General features: G+C 32.2%; 1 protein-coding gene across 1 annotated transcript in view; it reads left to right on the forward strand.

Moving 5' to 3' along the window:
• Positions 1 to 20,288, forward strand: part of LOC129224326 (uncharacterized) — a 430,920-nt gene that overhangs the window by 102,411 nt on the left and 308,221 nt on the right. Inside the window, exon 2 of the mRNA XM_054858763.1 lies at positions 4,221 to 4,437. Coding sequence (XP_054714738.1) covers positions 4,311 to 4,437 — 127 coding nt within the window. The 5' untranslated portion in view covers positions 4,221 to 4,310. The remainder of the gene's footprint in view (positions 1 to 4,220; positions 4,438 to 20,288) is intronic.

The raw sequence follows: 20,288 nt of genomic DNA on the forward strand, positions 1-20,288 counted from the left end.
ATAAATTTAAGATTCTTTCCCGAAATCTTAAACATTTAATTGCGTTATGTAGTACTCAAGTCCATTTTCTTGATAAAATTAATGCAATGAAACTAGGATCTAACGTATTTCAAGTTTTTGTGGAGTGTTTTTTTTTTTTTTGTTGCTGTTTTGTGTCAATTTAGATGCCGTGGCGCCAGATCTGTAAATCGTCGTACTTGTGACTGGAGGGTTCCGGTTTCGATGCCAGTGTGTCGAAGATCCTCCTTGTTCGCTAATGGTGAGTGGAGCAAGGGGCACGTTAAGTATATTAATGGTCACAAAGTCCTCCAAATTCCAATCCAAATCGATACCTCTGGAGGTGCTGGGTCAGTGGTTCTCGGCTCCTGATCTAAATCAAAACACAGAGCTCTTCAGAACCTCATCTAACTGATTAAATGACGGATAGTAGTTGGTACGTGGAACCCTGGAGTTGATGTTGTGGAAGAATAGATACGTTTATTAAAATGAAATTACCGTTTCTTGAATTTAAAATGTATGTCAACATCTTCGTGAAAACACGGAACATGCAAAATTAGTAAAATTAGCATTTTTAATGTTATTCTTTATTTTAACTTGTTTAATTCCTTATCTTCTGTTTATCTTTACACGAGATGGATGTCAGTTTCAAACTTTGTCAAGTACTCTGAAGAAGTCTTCCCTTGAAGTCATCAATTCCTCTTTAGGCTTAGTTATATTGATTAGCATACGTTGTAAGCTTGTCCTCGATGTTTAGCGAATTGGGCAATTAATTTGAATAATTAACCTTTGAGCTACCATCCTTGCATTTAGCGGACGGGAAAGGTTCAGAAGATTCCATTCTTTTGCAATTCAATGTTGGTAGCTTCATCTGACATGGGAGGTGGGAGAGCTTTATCTGATGATGGAGTAATTAATTTCTTGGAGGAAAACTTTTCCGATTGGAAATGCTGCGCAAAGTTGATTGCATTGTGATGGTGGCTCAGTAATGAATTGCTCGAAATTGGCATTTCGGAATTTTGATTAAGCTACTTAAGTAATTAAATTCGTGTTTTCATTTAATTTTTACTAATTGGCGACAGAGTTTTAAAAGTATGCCATTAATATAAGAAGCAAACGGTTGTTGTTCGTTACCTAATGAAATATTAAACTTAACTTGAGGAAAATCTTCATGTCTCCATTTTTCTTTGCAATTTGATCATCTTACAAAAAAAAAACTTTCAGAATTTTAGTCCTAAGTAATTATGAAAATAAGCAATCTCCATTATTAGACTGCAATTTTATTTATCAGTAGTCGTAACACTCGAGTTGTTATAAAATGCGACAAATATTTGAAACCATTCGCTCACTTCTTTCAAGAATGTAATATCCCAAAAATTAATGATTTGGAGTTAGGCTTGTTTTTAAAATGCCATGAATGCAGGGTTGGCCGGATTGGACCCAATGGGTTTTTTTTTTTTTTGAAAAGAAAAACATTTAAAAAACCCCATTATTTAGCCCACTTTTGGGTTTTTTAAAATTTTCTGAAAAGTTTTCTAAAAAAACTAATTAATTCAAATACTTTCACAATTTAAACTTCTTTTTTATTTGTGCTGCACCACAGACAATGGACATAAAAAATGAATTTTGAACTTTAATAGTATTTCTCAACTCTTAACGGCATTAAAAAAAATACTTCAAAGGTTTTAAATAAATATATTTACTCTAGCTAAAAGGCTTTCATGTGAATTATTTTCTGCAAACCAACACGTCACAAATCTCAAATAAACAAGGTATATTTTTTTTAGAAATTAACAGGTTTTACAAACGGTCGGACAGAAAACAGAATAGGATGTACAGCATTTTTATTATCTTACGAAAAAGTTTAATATTTCTTACTCTGTACACAGAAATAGAAAAACAGGCAACATAAAATTCAAAGAAATGTCTTGATTAAGTTGGAATTCAGTAAAAAGGGATTTAAACTACTTGAGGATCTACAGTAGTTTTGCATAACAAAATAAAATACAATAAAGTAAAATGAAAAAAAAAATGTAGTGATGAAAAACGAACAATAGGTTTTATCACTCGAGAAGTAACTTTGCCTTAACTGTTGGTAATCATGGAAACTAAAAAATCTGAAAATTCACCATTCTTGGGTTTCGTTGTCTTTTATGCTTTTCTTCAGAAAACGTTGAATTTTCCAGCTTTTTTTTTTTTTACCCCAAGACAATTTTTGTGCTTTGTCCATATACTTACGCTACAATATGCTACAAGTACCCCACATGTTCCCTAAAAAAAGGCAAAAAACTCACACTTCTTTTAAAAAAAGCCCCAGCTTTAGTTGTATTTTTTGGTTTTATTTAAAAAAACCTGGGGCCATGGGCTTTAAAAAAAAACCGGGTTTTGCCAACCCTGCAAGAATGAGTAGTGTATTTTGGCGAAAACCGCAAACGAATCGATCAATTTTCCCGTTTTTTATAATCATTTGAAATTTTGGACTCAAAACTTTGACGCCTATCTTCTTTGGAAGACGTTTGAGACCCTCACTTTTTACTTCGTATTATTTGTCTTGATGTGTACTATCACTTCCTACCGTTCTGCCCAAGAGTTCAAAAAGCAATCTGTATATCTTTAACAGATGTTGTCTTATTTTAAAACTTTAAAATCGGTCTCCTGAAAAATTACGTTTCTTTGAGATATGACGTTGTTGAAAGGAGTGAGCGAATTAAGAAAGAGATCGTTTCAGTGCTAGTTGAACTATTGTTACTTCAAAATAGTATTTTTATCAGGACTAAGACGAAAATAAATAAGTGTATGTGTAAAATTTGAATGTAAACAAATAAATTTTCGGTACGATTAAGAGTATCAACAAGAACAACTATAAATATAAATCTCATTTTATTATATGTATTTTTAAATAGACAATTTTAAAATTGAAAAGATTATATGTGTCTTAAAGTATTCGAACTCCATTGTTGTTAAGAGAACATTTAAAATGGAAACTCATGCTTCAAAATTGCGAGGAGTTTCTTCAACGTAAGAAAGTTCTGCAAAATAACTAAAAATGCAAGCGAAAATATGTAGAAAAAGGTATTTTTCCTGGATGTGTCCGTTTTCTTATCTAGATGACTTTGACTCTTAGTAAATCCGATATGTGTATGCAGGTATAATCGCGGATTTTTGCTAAACAACTACTTATCTACTAGTTGATATTTTTAGTCTTAGTAGACATTTTGTCACTTAGAGATCGTATTTTTAAGTTTTATAATTGAAGCATTGATGTCAGTTGTTTGTAACTATATAATAAAGATGAAGCAGTTCTTCACAGTTTAATTACAATTTAGTCGAACTTTTCATATGTTAATGACATCATTCAAATAAAAAAAAAGTTCCTTTCTGACTTGAATTTTAGTTCACTGTTAAATTTTTGTCTGTTTATTTATTTTATATAATACGCAAATTAGAGAAATGCAATTCAAGAATAAAAATTACTAAATTGCTTCACTTGCAGTCTATAGAATGTCGTGATTTATGCTCGAAGATCACATTAATTTCATCGTTTCCAGTTAATCATAAGTACACGTATAGTTAGCTATTTATTATAACAACTGTTTTTCATGAATTTTCTTTCTCCTAGCAGCAGTCGTTAAAATTGACAAATAATTACATCAGGCATTTAGTATCAAATCCAGCTCAACCCATGAATTTTCAAAACTTTTTATTTCATATTTTGATACTTCTTGGTGTATACTATCACGCTACGAATCGATTTAGGACTCATCCAGCTCATTCTAAAGCCCCCGATCGTAGCTTAAGCAGCGATACGTCCTCCATCTTTGGGGCTAAATGCCGCTTTCTTCTTATGTCTGCTATGATGAAGTGGCGTGTTTTGCTTCTTGAATGTGGTGCTTCTTGACTGTAGATTAACACGGAGTCAATTATTGAATCACAATTAAGGAGCAAAACACGTTACTTCAGCATAGCAGACATAGTAAAAAAGAGGCTTTCAGCCACAAGATGGAGGAGGTGTCGCTACTTTAAAGCTACGATCCAGGGCTTAGCTCAATCAGGTCGAAAACTGCTGTCAAAAACCGGTTTTCTTTGCAAAACAGGTTTATCAATGCATGTTTTTTGTCTTTCTTGTAAAAATTTAAAAAGTGAATTGAGCTGGTTTTGATATCAAATGCCTGTCATGAACAAAATATTCTTTTCCCAGCACTTACGTTTTGTTTCCTTTCCAGCTTGTTGTTTTCGAAAATTACAGCGAACCAGCTGATTTGAGGGCAGAAATAGACGCGTTGAAGGAACAAGAAGAGAATGATCCATTGTACATGGCTCCTGTGGACGATGCTTGTCAATTCAAAGCGACAGCACCTGAAGAAGAGGAGGATATGTACTGCATACCATACGAAGACCAGGATCCGCCACCACCACTACCAAACCCCTGTCTTCCACCAGGTATTTACAAAAACATTTATATTTTGAAAACTGGTGAAATCAAGCATTGACATCCAATGCATCTAACTACGTTACTTTCTCTCTTTCCCCCCTTTTTGAAATTAAAAAAGGTAATTCTTATTGTTCTGGTACAGATAAGCCTGAAGTTTCATTAACTTCAAGGAGTGAACTCCGTCCATTTGAAACATTGTGCTGTCTTGAATAGTTATGTGAATCATCGAAGAGCTTCTTTACAGAACAGTTTGGAATATCAGCCTTTTAAAATCAGTCGTTTTACATTGTTTATGGTACTATAACTGTGTGATAGAATCAGTCCACCAAAAGAACAACCCCAGTAACTGGCACTTTAAGAGTTTTTCCTTAAACTTACCTCTGTTTTCATTTCTTAGAAAAGAAATATTTACTTGTAAATATTTTTGTATCAAAGAATGCACATCTGTGCATCTATTTAGTTCACTAAAACCAAATATATTTGAATTGATATTTTTATAAATATATTTGTATAAAAGGTTACCAAAATCACCAGTAATTGGCACCTGATACCCCAGTGTATAACACCTTGTGATCCAGTGATTGGCACAAGTTAATAGAGCTGAAAATCACTTTATTTTTCACTTTTTGATTACATACAAATTTCATCATCATAAGAAACATAATTAATGTTAAAGTGCATAAATTTTGCATAAATTACTGTTAAATCACAGATCTTGACACTAAAAACGCATTTTAGAGAAAAAAAATTTGTAATGTTACATGGAATATCGAGAATATTGCTATTTCATCAGTCGGCATGCAGTTTTGATTATACGACTCATAGATGTTTTCACATAAAAAGGAACATTAGCCGGATGATTCAAAGGGACCATAAAAAATGGAACCGTTCTCTACTGTCGCAATATCCGACTGTGATGGCCAAACATATTAGTTATTTATTGCTTCTTTTAAAAATTTAACAGTAGATTCCAGAGGATCCAAATCAATAGTAGAACCCATGTTGCTGCAAAAGTATCAGAAACCAAACTAGTGACTCATTGCACAACACATTAGAGGCTATAAGCACATGTGCCAATTACTGGGGACTAGCCAAACTGTAGCACCACTAAATGGCATCCATCCTTTTTTCAAAAACCCAAAAAGAGACGAAAATTTACTTCTACCCACTCAAAGTAACACCTTTCAACTAAACAAAACTTTTGAAAACCAAAATTTAAAATATATTTTAAGTCAGATTTTAATGGATTGATGTGCATGCTTCTCTTAAGCCAGAGAAGAAGCTTTTGCAGCAAAAATGGCTGATTTGACGCAAACCACAATTGTTTCTCTTTCCTATACACTGCTACCATTCAGTAACATAATTTAAGGTATAATCTTTAAAGTAAATTTACATTCAGTAGGTATATAGCCTTCTACTTTTAAAAGTTTGGATATGAATCTTATTTTAGGACATTTTTGTTGGAAGTGCCAATCACTGGTGACAAGCCAATTACTGGGGTCGTTACCCTATTTATGGAATATATTTACCTGTTGTGATTGATTTCATTGACAACTACGTTTTGTGCTCAGTAAACATGTCATTTCTAATATTAATAATTTTTGCTCGGTCTTCTTTCGGTTATTTTGATTTAATATCATACTGGGAGGTTGACACATCTACTTTGAGTAAAGTACCATTGAAAGAATGTATTCATTTGTGAATAATTCATTTAAGAATGTTCTAATCATGCAACTTATGCTGTGACAAAACTTTCGTTCTTTAGTCTTTAAAATCAGCGTTGATGAAAGAAAGCTGCCAAAATAATCTGTCGAAATTCCCAGTCGTGATCTTTTACTGATGTTGCGTAATTGTGGCCACAGCTGTCTTTCAAAGACATATCAGTCATCTAAACGATTTGCTGATAGAACGCTTGGTTGATGTCTTTTAGCTAAGCATATCAGTCGACATAATGATTGGAGAATGGAACGAATCTGGCAATAAAATGATTTTTTTGAAACTTTCTCATAATCGATTGAATGATATATCATTTTCTCTCTTTCGATTCAGTTTTTCAAACATGAAACCCCAAGGACTTTATAAATTATGTAACTAAAAAATCGCATCTTCTAAAACTGAAATTTTTTTTGGAAGAAGTTATTAGGAAAATAATAAATATGGTGATGAAGAAATAGAGTAGTTTCAATGATTAAAAGAAAAGCATTGAATATTTTAAAGTGGTTTTATGAGAGGCGTTTAAAAATCGAGTCTAGAACTTTACGCGGGAACTCAAAAGTTATGATTTTTAAACCAATTTGGCAATCTAAACTGAATAATCTTTGATCTTAATAATAAGTGTCAGACATTTGCGTCGTGCCAGTGTAATATTGAAATTTATTTATTATTTTATGTGTAGTGTATTATAACAATCTTGCAAATAGTTTCATTATTAATTGCTTCCGTCCTTTATTTTGTTTGTATTACGGATTCAGTATGATGTTACTCCTGTAGTTTGATTTATCAGACTTAATACGCGCTTTAGTTGATTTTTTAAAATTTCATTCATAAATTCAATTTTAACTGCATTAGAAATGCAGTATGATGTAAAAAAAAAACCTTAGGTATTTTTGCATTAAATTGATCTTGTAGTATCACGATTGAATCTTAATAAATGAAGGGATCTTTTCAACACTAATTTAGCGTTTCAGTACCTAGCAAGTGTAATTTCAGTGTCATTTTATCGCCAAAAAATATGCAATACTGTCAAAGCGAACAAAGAAATGAAGAATTTGTACTTATTTCTCTTTCCGCTGCAAAGTGTGGATTATAGTAAGTGAGATATCAAGTCATCTATCATCAGTTTTTGTGACGTACTTTGTAAAGGGAAGAGCTTCCTGGCAATGATGAAGAAATTCGTATTCTATTGGAGATCTTAATGGTTTTTCTTCAGCTCGAGTGAGTCCCTATGAGGTCAAATTCAAGCAGGCAGTATACACGTGTTGTACTGCTTTTTTTTTTCGGTTGTGTGGGGAGCTATATCGATTAGTTCTTATCGCATATCGGAAGGACTAAGTGTTTTCAATTTGGTTTATGATGTGTTTTCTGTGGGAACAAAAGACCCTCCCCCCTCTGTCGCCCACACACAAGTGTCTCTTCCTAGAATTTTATTATATTTTTGTGAAATGTTTGTTAAGGTTTTTTGCTTGGTTTGGGGGAGAGGCGTATTGTTAATGTATTACTTTTTATACACTACTTCAATAGCTTTAAGAAATAATTTGTGTGTTTCTGAAACACTCACCTGATGATAATGCTTTTCTACGCAACTAAAACAATATATATATATATATATATATATATATATATATATATATATATTAGGGTGGTCCTTATTTATATGGGAAATTTTTTTTTTCGGAATTCCACAAGTGACGCCCCCTAGTTTTGTGACACTATAATAAAAAGTAACGTGTGCAAAATTTCAACTCGATCGGTTAATAATAACACGTGCCCCTAGGCCGTTGAATTTTAACACTTTTGATAATTTTCTCACAGATCTTCCGAGTTTTTACTTCAGACCCAGTACATCGTTTCTCCTAGGTTTGCAAAATATTTTTACAGTGAGGTAGCACTAAAATTAACCTTTTCAATTACTTTATATCATCTAAAGATTTTACTTTGAATAAGAATAAAATAATACTGTAGAAACCTTCTTTAATCGTACGCTTTTCTCAATGTATCTCGATAGTGTGTATTTTTTCCGATAGTCTGGACGGACTGTAAAATAAATTGCTTTGTGACTCATATTTGGTAAATTAGTTGTGAAATTCTTCGATTAATATTGTGCTCCTTTTTCAGTTGTATCATTCACAATTTTCAGTATTTTAACAATTTCTCTTCCCTTTAAATAGCTTAAACATTTTGCCGTGAATCAGGATCAAATAAAAAAAAAATCTTTTAATATTTGCAACTTATCAAACAATTTTATTGACTCGTAATTGATTCTATAAAGAGGAGGGACTTTACTAAGAAAGTATTCTAAATCATCTACTGTTATCTGAAATTTGTTAAACAGTCATCAGACACGTCTTCCTTATCACAAGCATTTTTTGGACCAGTCTTTTCCTATCTTCAAAGTTAATTCCTTCTTCTAATACGGACAAAGCTATTAGTTTATCCCTAAATACCATAAGTGATTTATGAATTTTCCAATCACTGCTTCTGCTGCATGTTTGTCGTCATTTTGTACGCTGCTAGTTTTTCAGACATATTATATTATTCAAAGGAGCCTCGATTGGGTTGCTGCGAAAAACCATATCTTTATACAGCATTTTATTGTAAAAGAGCTTTGTAAAACAGCATTGAAGGGCTTTCTTTTCATGTAAGGTCAATTTAAATTGTTTCCTAAATATAAAAATTTTCAAACAAAAATTTCTTTTGCCACGCATGTGGCTCAGGGATAAGCTCCAGGTTGCCGAAAACATATCCCTGTAGAAGGAAATTCACCAGGAAATATTATTACAAGTTATGAGAATTCTCTAATCTTTCTCAATTCCGCTTTTTACTTAATATGTCATCCACTTCGTCTTTTAGAATTTACGTGGTATGTGTACTTGATTGAAATGTTATAAGTTCTGAATGACGGAGATCTTTCCACAAAATTTTGAAGCGCTTAAATAATTGAATATCTGATCTAGAACTAAGAAAGGCAAGAACTTCTTCAAGGACACACTCTGCAGTACGATTTGAAGTGCATGATGATGGCAATCCAAATGTAATATATCACCGTTCAGTTTTTGCTCTAAAAAATTGCATGCACAATTTATACGGCAAGTCGTTGTATCAACCACTACAGCTAGAACAGTTAGCAATAAAGAGCTATCATCTAAGATATCATATACGACTGAAGTAATACCTAAGGAATTCCGAGTAGCTGTTCAATATTAGGACCTGAAGCTATCACGGTAATCCTGTCGGCGTTCTTTTTCCAGTTACATCTGGATGTAGCTTTGTATCCCAATGAATAACTACAAAATCTAAATTTAAATTCATGAAATTTAATTTTACCTCTCGATGATTTTCTTTTGTTCTCTTAAGGAATGTTTGATTGATCGCACTAGGTCAATTGGATTTAATTTAATGCATCTACATAGGATGTAAATAAATGAACAGCATCTTTATCCCTAATATGGTATTTGTCTAACAGTGATGGAAGGCGAGCAGATATCAATAGTTGTCAAGCTTATTTGCATTGTGGTAGACCAGCTGTAGAAAACAAAAGTTTAACAGGTTAGGATAGATACCCATTTCGGTTTCTAAATCATGTGAATCGCAAGAATTTGATGATAATAAAGGACCATGTACTGAAATAGAAGAAAATTAATTTAAAATATAAATTTCTACATTGCTCCGATCTGGATATTTTTTTTTCATTTATATTTTAGCTATGGAAAATACAGTATATTTTTATGTTAGCAGTAATCGAGGATTTTTCGAAATTTATATTTTAAAATTTAAAAATTGCATAAACATTTAGGTATGTTTATAACTAAAGAAAATTGAATTAAAATATAATTGAAATTACTTATATTTATAGCATTGAAACTTTGCGACTCTACCCTTGACACACCTTTTACATACACAGGGAATTTTGCAAATCAACACCCCCAAAGCCTGGAGGAGGCAATTTGTTGTTGTCAAAGATCGTTCATTAATAGCCTAGGTCATTCATTAATGGACTATAGAATCCCTTGTGTCCATCCTGATGGGAAGAAACGTTCCCCTGCCGCTTGGTTGGAACAAGCGCAGAAAAGCGGTACGCTTGACCCAAGGCCATTGGTTTACATTTTATTCTCTGCAACGTTAAATTTTACAGAATGAAAGTGAAAGAATGGTCGATCAGGAAAGTAGCAGCACCTATTGTGGTTCAAAATTACTTTAAATATAAAACGTTAGAATATTTTTACATAAAAATGAAAATCCGCAATTTTTTCTTCGAAACTCAAAAAAGAAGGCCCTAGGGGCACGTGTTAATATTCAATGGATTGACTTTAAATTTTGCAAGGATTATTTATTTGTACAATGGAACAAATTGAGGGGGCGTCGCGTAAAATATCTGCAACTTCAAAAATAAGGACCACCCTAATATATAGCTATTACGATACACAAGGTGTTTTTTAAGTCTTGTACTGTGAATGAAATTTATAATAAAAAGAAAAAACTCTCTAAAATTTTTATGTAGTCCTTTTTTGATCCTCATTTCATCAAACTTTTTTCTCCATTAGTACAATATTAGCTAAAGCGATGTAGGTGGCGCACTAACATCAAACTTAATAGATTCGATATCATCGGTTACAACATATAGGCTAGCGAACACCTGACACCAGGAACGCGGCGGGGGAGTTTTGAGGGTCAACTCCTTGTATCTTTGGCTTTAACACATTTTAAAACCCTAATACGACAGTTTATATATATAGAGATAAGAACTGTGATTATGTAACCCTCATCCTCTAGAACAAGTGTCTTTAACTCAAGTGTAATTTTTTGAAGTCGAGGGGGGACAACATTCCAACAATACTTCAGTTCGGATGGTTTAGTTAGCTCTAATCTAACATTAAAAACGTCCTATAGAGTCATTTAGTTTGAGAATACATAATCTATTAATGTGTTTTTTCGCTAGAAAAAGTTTTTCGAACTGATCTATTCTTACTAAAACGTTTGACAGTTCTATCAAAGACTACAAGTTGTTTCAATTTGCCTTGTTGTTCAATTTTGAGCAACCAAATAAGGAAGCATCTTTTCTTGACTTAAGTGGCCATATTTATATTTTCTCTGTATCCCCAAAACTTTACTCCATAGTGTAGACCAGGGCACGTTTACACAACGTGCCCTTTTTTCAAAACGAATTATAACTGGAGAGCCAACAGTCATAACAGATTGATGCTGCTCCCTAGCAAATGTTCTCACAAGTTTTAGAGCATCAGTCGAGTTTTGGTCTGGCATGCGGAAAGGATAATCTTTTTTCTTTTTTTTTTAACCAAGTTGAGTACATTTTGTGTTGAATGTTTTTCTGCTTATTGTGAATAAAAAAATACTTTGTCAAGAAAGAACAAATGTATAAAAATTAGCAGAATGTTATCATTTTTTGAGAATTGTATTTTTATGAACTGAAATGTTATTACATTTTTTAAACTTTAAAAATAAATCCAAACTTGGCGACGGGGCAGGTTTACTGGTTGACGTCGGAGCACCTTTACGCACGTTCTTACTGTGTCTTACTTAAGCGTGCCCCTGACACTTTTTTCGCTCCAAACTGTCTCAAACCTTTCTATTAATTTCCGGCTATTTAGTTTTGAAAATTACCGTTTAATTTTAATTAAGTTACACATTTGAATCTTATAGCTTAAATCATATAGTGCTGCCTTCATGCTTCTTTAGCTTTAACTTTATACATTATTCAGTCTGTAATAAATTTGCTTTATTTTAACTATGATAAGACATTATGTTCAAAACACTAACAGAACCACGTTAGGTATCAAAATAAATATGCGTAAACATGCCCCATGTCCTGGATAAATTGATGCATCCGACTTGTACTCAAAAATAATTTTTTTAACGGTTAATCACTCAAACTGAGCAACAACTGAATATATCAATTTTGACTCCATTAACTACTTCATAAAACCGTAATGTCTAAAATTTTCAAAGTTAAAACATAAAAATTAGAAAATGTATTGAATAAAATCCGCGTAAACGTGCCCCCCCCCCCCGGTCTACCCAATATATTTTAAAATTTTGTATTCAGTAGTCTAGTATTTGTATTTTGAACATCTAACTATTGTCTGTAGTTTGCGTCTTTGCTAAATTGCCTGCAGTTTGTGTCTTTTTAACACTATTTTCCTCTTTTTTTTGAGCAATCACGATTGCTTATTGTTCTCTTTTGACTGTTTTTGGCGTTACGGCTGATTTTATTACGGCCAGCACCCTCTGCAGCATCACCGTCGACCGGCCGCCTCACGATGCTGCTCCTCTTGCGAAAACCGTGTCCAGGTTGCGTCCATATCCTACACACACACGCATACATACACACACCTACACATACACACACTCCTGAACACACACATACACACACTCATGCCTGCACACAGACACAAACACACAAACCCAAATGCACACGCACGTACACGCGCAGCACTGCATACACAACACTCGCACACATGCATACATACACTCACACACACGCACCCACACACATGCATACATACACTCACACACACGCACCCACACACATGCATACATACACTCACACACACGCACCCACACACATGCGCCTACACAAACACACACATGCGCCTACACAAACACACACGCGCATGCATACACACACACGCTCGTGATTGCGAAAAACATAATTTGAATTCAAGATGCCAAAAATTCAAATTAATATAATTTTAGTTTGCATTTAATTTCTTAAATTTTTTGTTTTTTTTTTGTTTTTTGTTTACTAAGTAGAGAATGTAATATGCTTGAGTTTGAAATTATAGATATGGTATACTTTCAAGATATGATGGGTTTAATTTATGTTTGCTTTTGAAATAAAGTATTTCATTGCATAAGTAAAATAGTCACGTTTCTGCCTACTTGTGCCTGGAATGTAGAGTTACGACTGATGGCACTAAAGTTTTATTTATTTATTTATTTAGTTAAAATTAATGCTTTTTTAATATTTTCATGAAGATTAACTGCAAGTAAAACCATTCAAACAAAACGATGTAATCCTCGGTTGAAAACTTGTTGACCGTCGTCTCAAAGAAGGGAAAAAGCCTACGAATTTCTGAAATTATAGAAAGGACTGCCGCAAGTGCATTTTTCGTTCACTTCTAAAAATAAAATTTTAATATTGAAATCATTTTTTTTTTTTTGCACGGCTCAGCTACCTGTGTTATAAATAGATGCTTAACCCGAAGCGAGTAAAACATTCTTTCCAAAAAAAAAAAGTCTTGAAGCGGAAATAAGTGTGAAACATTTTCGGAGTTAACTGCAAAACATGGATTTTTTTTCCTTATTCTTTTCACCAAGAGCGTACTATTAATTTTATTCTAGTTTTGTTACTTTGATCATTGATTGTTGTTTCGTTTCATCTTTTTTTTTTTTTTTTTTTTTTTTTTTTTTGCATTTTTCAGAGAAAGTAGGCGGAAAAATATTACACCGAACGTTTTTTTAAACTTATTTGCTCGCATTTTTTTTTACATGGGAAGTTATTACGAGCTATATATTAATGTTTTCTTAAAAAACTTCATATTTGCTGTCACGAGCAACGAGGATATTAGTCGAGAAGATGTATTTCATCATCTTTTCTGCCTTATTGGATTTGGCTGAAACTTATATCCTGTCAAGTTCAATTCGATCCTTATACGTTTAGAAAGATAGTCACCCAACTTTTTTCTTGATGTTTTGGCCTTGAGCTCCGTTTTAATACAATTACGTCCTTTTTAGCCGAGTCCATTCCCTACACATACATGTTTTTGACTGATCTAGAATCGTGCGCTTCTTAAACGTTACGTAAACGAATGCTTTATTAATTTTTTAAGTTAACCTAGCTCTTTTCAGGGCTTCCTCGAACCTCAAATTATATTTTCAAACGAAAAAAAAAAGCCCAAGAAGTAGACTAAATAAATATAATGAATATTTTCTAGCCATTAAAATATCGTCTGCGGGACTGTTCTGCTACATCTCAACTCCAAGAATTGGAACTGCATTCTTTTGTCTTTAATTCAATATGGTTGTTTTCTTCCTAGCATGTTTTTCGTAGAGCTCTGAAACTGAGCATTATTATCTTATTTTTAATACAGAGTGTTGGTTCCTATTTTAATATACCTATATTGGTTAGTTAACAGTTATTACTGGATTCATACTGTACATTGATAAATATTGTATGAAGATTAATATGCAAGAAAAAGACTCGCCATTATTTCTGACTTCGAATAACAGTCCACTTACTTATCACAACAGCATCTTGTCTTTGACTTGCATATGATACCTTCTTGCCTCTAAATAAATTCAAAAGAAAAACCATCCGCCTTTTGTCTAATCACATCAAAATCACTTTTACTGTTCTCCAAATCGCTTCTTCTGGATAGTGACTGAATCGGCTAATAATAACTACGAAGTCATAATTTGCATTCAGTATTCACGGATCCACATAGTTCTTGAACGCTGCGTTAATGAATGTTTCGCTAACTTTTATCTTATCTTAGCTTCTTATCTTTGCTTTTGAATGTAGTCATCCCTCTTATTGCCTTAATTCAAGAAAAAAACCAGAGGCTTTTTACCTAAATCAACTCCTACTGTTCTCTCAAGTTACTTCTTATGGATACTAAATTGGCTGTTAGTAACTGACTGTGACGTCATAATCCTGCTTTCAGTTATTGATAATGCTTAAACGGTGCGTCATTTAATATTTTGTTACATTTTTGTTTTATCTTTGCTGCTTTTCTTCTTTTTGCATTTGGTCATATGTCATCATTTGAAAATGCCTTCTTGCCTCAAGACTAAGAATAATATTAAAAACAAAAAAACAAAAACAAAAAAAACCAAAAAAAAAAAAAAAACACCCGCATTTTATCTAAATTACGTCTACTGCTATCTCGAATTACTTCTTGTGGGTACTAAATTGGTTGTTGGTAACTGGTTACGTTATTATAATTCTGCGTTCAATCTTCAAACATTCGTGTATTTCCTAAACGTTACGTTATTGAATATTTCGTTACATTTTTCTCTTGTCTTTGCTCCTTTTCTTCGATTTGCACGTGGTCATACGTCATCATTTGCATATGTCTTCTTGCCTCAAGATAAAGATTCATTTTAAAAGCAAGATCACCCGCGTTTTATCTAATAAAAAAATCACTTCTACTGCGTCTACTGCTCTCAGTCAAATTATTTCTTATAGATACTAAATTGACTATTATGAACTGCGGCTGCGACGTCATAATTTTGCTTTCAGCCTTCATGTATCCCCTTAGTTGTTACACGCTATGTTAATAAATGTTTTGTTAAATTTTTATCTTAGCTCCTCATCTTTGATTGCATATTGTCATATGTCATGATTTGCATGTGTTTTCTCGTTCCAAAATTAAGATTAATTCAAAAGTAAAATCACCGGCGTTTTATCTGATCGCATCGAAAAAAAAAATCCACGTCTACTGTTCTCTAAAATTACCTCTTATGGATACTAAACAGGCTATTAAAAAACTGACTGTGACGTCATAACTCTGTGTTCAGTATTCACATACTGGTGTAGTTCTTAGATTTTACGTTAATGAATGTTTCCTTGAATTTTTATCTTAGCTCCTTATATTTGATTTGCACATGGTGCCTTTTTACTTCAAGATTAAGATTAATTCAAAGAGAAAACCTACCGCGTTTTATCTAATCGCATCAAAGAAATCACTTCTACTGTTCTCTCAAATTGCTTTTTATGTATACTAAATTGACTGTGATGAACCGCGGCTGTGACGTCATAATTCTGCCTTCAGTATTCATACACGTTCGCCTATTCCTTGGTTTGGAAACGAAATATTTATCATCTTCCACCTCATCCAGTTAGCAAACTTTCTTGATAAACCGCTTCTATCACCATGGGATATGCGGCTGAAAAAACACAGGAGATAAAATTACCCTCGTCTGCCACTAAACAAAATGAGGTTAAGGCCGGAATTTTTTTTCCTTTGTTTCTCCAGCCTCTGAAAGAGATACTAGTACATTAATATTCTTTTTAGACTCTGTGAATTTTCAAGCTTTAACACAAACGGTGGGAAAGTTCTGCTTTTCTTCAAGAAATTAGTTTTTTTCCTTTTTGCTCCTACTCTATATATTTTTAGCTATCATCTGGATTTTCTTTTTTCTCTCCCCTTTTGTAGGAGGATCATCCTTCTTATCCATTCTCTCCTTTCAAGTTTTATTCTCTCCCCCTACAGTTTGAACTGCATTTATCATTTTTGCCACCTGTGTTACTTTTTTGTTTTATGCATTGCGTATTAGTAGTTGGATTCTCCTTGTTAAAATTGTTTCTATTGATTATTGTGTTGTGCATCATAATATATCTACTCCTAATGGGGATTTCCCGCCTTTTGTGACTGCAGCAAAGTGCTCTCGTATAGACTGTTGCTATGGCTATCAAATTAACAGCGAGAATTTATCTGTTTCGAGTGACGTCGTTGCGCAACCAACAAATCAGTCATCCGTGTATAGGTAATTTTCAATGGTAATATGAGAAGTGCCATAGAGCAAGCTGTTCGCAATATGAGAACGTGTTATTTAAATTCTGTTAAACCAATTACTGTCATATTTTGAAAAACACAATCTAGGTGGGTTTTATTAGGGGCTTTAATATTTTGCTTGTGTTTTTAAGAGGATAAGTGGGAGATACCTTAATCTAGAAAGTAAGGAACTAATTGTAAGTGTAATTTACCTAATATTCAAAGAAATTAAGACGTAATTAATGCAAATAAACCTGTGAAATGCTTTTAAAAGTTTTCTCTTTCCGTGAAAGTTATATGAGGCAATTAGAAGCAAAGGGATGTATGTGGACGTTTTCAAGTTTTTCGGGAAAATGCGTTTTAAGTTCAGATTTTAGGTTGACTTTCATTGGTATTTTTTCGCTAAACTATGCTGTACAGTGCCACCTTTTTAGTAATTTTACCACAAAGGATAAGTCTTTATCTCTATTCTTCCATTAAAAAAAACATGTTTGAGCGTTTTTTAGAGTAATTTTTTGGACTCGAAATCCCGCCCGAGTTTTCCGGGTAAGTGGGTTTTTTGCAATCGTGATCAATGACGTGTGTAGAAAGTCTACATTTCAATTTGTTTCGCTTTCGTAATTGCTGTGTATTTAGCACCCTCCTCCCTATCCGTCTATATCTTATATAGCTTGATTAGAGTACCACTGCTGCGAAACAACTTTGTCTACTGATTGTGCTTAATACTCTAACAGTTTTTTTGTCTTTCTGAAAGGGAGACTTAACAGTAGATTGACCGTTCTGATTTCCCTTGGGAGAAAATGACCAGCTAAGATACATACATACATACATATATATATATATATATATATATATATATATATATATATATATATATATATATATATATATATATATATATATATATATATAAATATATATATATATATATATATATATATATATATATATATATATATATATATATATATATATATATATATATATATATATATATATTGTACAGAACTACCACGTATGTATGTTTGGTATTGGAGAAGGGAGTATGCCTATGATCAGGAATCGCCGATATATATCATGATATTTTGATATTTGCGATATTTATTTTTTCACAACTACGGTATTTTCATTATAAAACTTATATTAATCATAGTAATGCTGTTCATTTATTATTTAAAATAACCAAAAAGTTGTGTGCTATATTTTTATGATGCGTTAATACATCATTAATGTAATATTCCTTTACTATTTTATGTTCATAAAATGATTAGCAATGTAACAATTTTGATTCAGATTAAAAGTGCCTAATTAAATATTAAATGTTGGTCAAAAAAAAAAAAAGAAAAAAAAAAAAAAAAAAGAAAAGAAAATGTCTTATGACTGTGAACCGATTAACGCATATTTTTTCCTACTAAATTACACAATTGTGTAAACGTAGCAAATAAAAGAGAAATGAGTAAAAGAGCTAGTGAAAAATTAACTCCATTAAAATTGATAAAAATGAAAAATGAGATATTAGACATCAAAAATGAAAGAAACCTTAATTTTAAGTGTACATATTGTTTTAATAATAATACAAGAAAATAAAGAGTGATTTCAGGATGCATTTACCAGTTTGAGGACTTTAGTTTGCTGATTGAAAATATCAGATAGATACCAAAATGTCCGATATATATCAAAATATCGAATATTTTTGATATTTTCGAAAATATGATATTTTTGAACCCTGCTAATGATTCGTTGTAATCGTATTTGCTAAAATCCAGCTTAGAAATCAAATCGAAGATGCCTACTAATGCAAAGAAAAGAGAAATATATGTAACTGAAGTAAGCATCACATGTGTTTCTAAAGCTATATTTAGTTTATTTTAATTCGCAAAACATCAAGGACCGGCATATCTCATTTGAGCTCCACGGGTTTAGCTTCTGCTTAAAGAGCCGTATCTCAAGATGGCGGGAGCGCAATTTGTTTTATCTCTAGCTCCGTCTCTGATTAGAATCTCAAACCCTCTGCTTCTTCTGTATAAATAAAAGCGAGAATTCCTCCGTATACTTGATCTCTGAATGAGCCGGAAAGATTTAAACAGCGGGATCCTGCCGCTCTTCCTCTGCGATCCCAGCAACACTAATCCTACTAAATTAAGATACACAAGTTCGACTACACAGGAGCATGCAGCTTGCGTAATCTCATTTCTCTGTCGAGTTTATTTTTCTCTCTTTCCTTACATTCTCTCTCTCTTTTTTCTTTTACTTCTACATCTGCTTCTGTTCTTTGTTACTTTTTTTCCCGAGTGACATCAGAATTATTATATAATAGGATTGTTTTGCCATTCGGGAAAATTTGATTTCTGTATTGCTTTGGTATGTTTAATCTTGCAGAACTAAGAGCTTAATTGCGCAATATGGACTAGTATTATCTCGTATTTTGACGTTTTGGGATTTTAGCATGGATGATGTATTTTTATGTTTTTTTTTTTCTGATGCCTCCTAATTGGTCGTTCAAGCATTATTTTTATTTACTTATTTATTTATATGTATATTTTTTGTTTATTTATCAATTTAGCGATCTCTTTTGAATTATTTATGACATTTAAATTATTTTTTTTTTTTTGTTTTTTACTTCAGTGTTTAAATCTTTTTTTGTTTAGAGTGACATAAGTATTGCGACATAAAGGGATTGCTTTGACATTCCAAAAAGTTTGATTTCTATGAATTTTTCTGTTTTTTTTTTTTCTGGTGCCTTCTAATTGTTCTCGGTGTAGTACTATTTTTATTTATTTATTTATTTATCGCGCAATACAGCCTATTAAGGCTCTTGCGCCAGAAACAATATAATAAATTTATTTATACATATACGTTTTTATTTATTAATCAGTTAAGTGATCTTTGAGTTTTTTTATGGCATTCAAATACTTTTATTTTTCACTTTGAGCTTTATAAATGCACATTTTTTTTTTCGAGAGACATTGGGATTATTATTTTGCAATTCGGGAAAATCTTATTTCTATGTTTCTTCGGTATGCTTAATCTTCCAGAACTAAGAGCTTTGTGCAATATGGTTTGGTATTTAATTTGACGGTTTGGAAATAAAGCATGTATGATGTATTTTTACTGTTTTTTCTGATGCCGTCTAATTGGTCGTTTCAGTATTATTTTTATATATTTATTCGTTTATTTATTTAATTATTTATTTATCAATTTAATACGCTTTTGAATGATTTATGATAGTTAAATACTTTAGGTTTAACTTCAATAATATATTAGTGTATATTTTTTTTTCGAGTGACATCATTATTATTACATAATAGGATTGTTTGGCCATTCAGGAAAATTTGATTTCTGTGATAATCTATTGTGTTTAAACTTGCAGAAGTAAAAGCTTGATTGTGCAATATGATCTGGTATTTATTTCGACGCTTTCGAAAGTAATCAAGGATGATGCATTTTAATGTTCTTTTTCCCCTAATGCCTTCTATTTCGCTATTCTATTATTTTCTATAGTTTACTTATCAATTTAGCAGTATTTTTTGAATTAATTATGAAATTAAACTATTTTATTTTTGACCACACAATATTATTTTTGTATCAATGTTGAAGAAAGTTTGATTTCATTGTTTTTAAAATGA

The sequence above is a fragment of the Uloborus diversus genome, chromosome 6, assembly GCF_026930045.1.
Source record: "Uloborus diversus isolate 005 chromosome 6, Udiv.v.3.1, whole genome shotgun sequence".
NCBI classification, from domain to species: Eukaryota; Metazoa; Arthropoda; class Arachnida; order Araneae; family Uloboridae; genus Uloborus; species Uloborus diversus.